This window comes from Bison bison, unplaced genomic scaffold (genome assembly GCF_000754665.1).
Source record: "Bison bison bison isolate TAMUID 2011002044 unplaced genomic scaffold, Bison_UMD1.0 scf7180017851351, whole genome shotgun sequence".
Classification (NCBI taxonomy): domain Eukaryota; kingdom Metazoa; phylum Chordata; class Mammalia; order Artiodactyla; family Bovidae; genus Bison; species Bison bison.
Genome location: NW_011481924.1, coordinates 4,118 through 6,175, shown reverse-complemented (window position 1 = coordinate 6,175; position 2,058 = coordinate 4,118). Strand labels below are relative to the sequence as shown.

At 63.3% G+C, this 2,058-nt stretch overlaps 1 protein-coding gene across 1 annotated transcript in view; it reads right to left on the bottom strand.

Moving 5' to 3' along the window:
• The window catches only part of LOC104996254 (ATP-binding cassette sub-family A member 2-like), a gene marked incomplete at both ends in the record, with an annotated part of 9,945 nt that overhangs the window by 3,886 nt on the left and 4,001 nt on the right, over positions 1-2,058 (bottom strand). The window contains 8 exons of the mRNA XM_010850450.1: positions 22-160; positions 235-415; positions 503-667; positions 785-989; positions 1,065-1,215; positions 1,318-1,508; positions 1,642-1,756; positions 1,836-1,938. Coding sequence (XP_010848752.1) covers positions 22-160; positions 235-415; positions 503-667; positions 785-989; positions 1,065-1,215; positions 1,318-1,508; positions 1,642-1,756; positions 1,836-1,938 — 1,250 coding nt within the window. The remainder of the gene's footprint in view (positions 1-21; positions 161-234; positions 416-502; positions 668-784; positions 990-1,064; positions 1,216-1,317; positions 1,509-1,641; positions 1,757-1,835; positions 1,939-2,058) is intronic.

The window sequence follows — 2,058 nt, the reverse complement described above, 5'->3', positions numbered from 1 at the left end:
GAACCAGAGGTGCTCCTCCACCGTGAGCCGGTCGAAGAGCACATTGTGCTGGGGACACATGCCCAGGTTCTTGCGGATCTCGTCCATCTCCGTGCGGATGTCATGCCCGTAGATGGTGGCCGAGCCCGACGTAGGTGGGAACAGGCCGGTGAGGATAGACCTGGGCGGACAGGCGAGGTCACGGCCCCACCTCCTGCAGGGAGCCCTCCCTGCCACCCACCCCCCGGCACACACATGGTGGTGGTCTTGCCAGCCCCGTTGTGGCCCAGGAAGGACACGACCTGGTTCTCATAGAGGTTGAGGCTCAGCTTGTTCAAAGCCAGCTTCTTGTCGTTCTTATAGACCTTGGTGAGCTTGTCCACGCAGACTACCAGCGGCAGGTGGGTGGGTTCCTCTTCCATGCCCCGTGTCTCCTCTGCACGGGGGCCAGAGTGAGCACCAAGGATGTCCTCAGCCCCCCAAAGTCAGCAACTGCCCCAGTCCCCACCTGGTGTCCACTCACCCAAGCGCCGGCTCTCCATGGCACAGGCTTGATCCTCCTCCATGACGCTGAGGCGGGGGGTGCGAGCCCATGGCCAGTTCCACTCCCATGCCTCCGTCCGCCCGCTGCCCAGCCAGTAGGACTTCTGCAGTGGGAAGTACCAGGGCCGGGGCAGCCCGTACATGCCTATGGGGAGAGGGGAGGCTGACCCAGGGCCTGGGGTCAGTGTCCCCCCCCATGCCATGTGTCCCCCTAGAGATAGCCCCCTTCTCCTGTTCCCCTCCCCTCCAAAGGGCTCGGTACCTGGGTGCACAGCCTCAATGTACCACGTGAGCACCCCATAGACGACCGCATCTACCATCAGCATGATGACAGCCAAGAGCAGGTTGAAGTCATCCCCTTCCACGGGAGACTGGCTGAATGTGTGCCACTGGATGCCCACGCCTGCCACCTCGTACAGAGCAAAGTACTTGGAACCCAGGCCAAAAGCTGTCGTGGACATCAGGGACTGAGGAGACAGCAGTGTCAGTGCAGGAAAGGAGGCCGGACACCCCCAAGCCTGGGCCACCCCCATGACCCTCACCGCGATGCACTTCTCGAAGGCGGTGATCTTGTCGTGGGCCACCTCCTCACGGATAGCCACGTACATGTAGGGCACATAGCTCAGGAAGTAGATGATTCCGCCGCAGGCCGAGGCCAGCTTGGCCTTGGAGTACAGCACGGACACCAAGAAGCTGGGGGCAGGCAGGGCCATGGGCCGTCAACCACACCCGAGTCCTGGGTCATTACTCGAAGCAAGTCCACCCTCCAGCCCGCTGCTGCCACACAGCACTCACCAGAACATGATGGTGGCCACGGCGTAGACAGCCAGGAAGAGCCAGATGATGAGCACGTGGCTGTGCGCAAGGACCTGGCCGTACTTGAGTATGGCGGTCAGCGCCGTCACCGAGATGGAGAGCTGCACGCAGCCCGTGATGAACCAGGCCACCCAGTGCACCGCGTTGTTCAGGCCCATGGTCTTCATCACCTGTGGGGCAGCAGGGCAAGGGGCTGCCCACGGCTGCTCCCCACCTGTACTCCTCTCCACCTCTCACCTGTCTCCATCGCCCCCCTCCTCAGCCCCACCCCTTCCCTCTTCTCCCCTCCTCTATCTCCCCCACCTCCTTCAGCCGGTGCTCCTTCTCAGCCACAATGTGCTGGATGGTCATGGCCACAGAGTAGACCCAGGAGATCACCATGCAGAGCGGCATCATGTGCTCGATGACAAACAGAAAGCTGGGGGGAGGGAGGGGCGTAAGGCGGAGGCGGGCAGACGCGGCGCCCAGCGCGCGCCCAGCGCTCGGTTGGCACTCACTCGTCCCGCGTGTAGCACGGGTAGGGGAACATCTGCACGTAGTTGCCGGGCTCCACCACGTCGTGGCCCACGAAGGTGTCGATGATGGCGCGCTCCATCATGTCTGCGGGTGGGAGGAGCAAGAGGATGGTGGTCAGCGGAGGCTGCGCCCCGCCCCCCGCGGCCCCAGGGTCGGCCCTCACCCTGGATCCAAACGAAGCCATATAGAAAGTAGAAGCGGCCG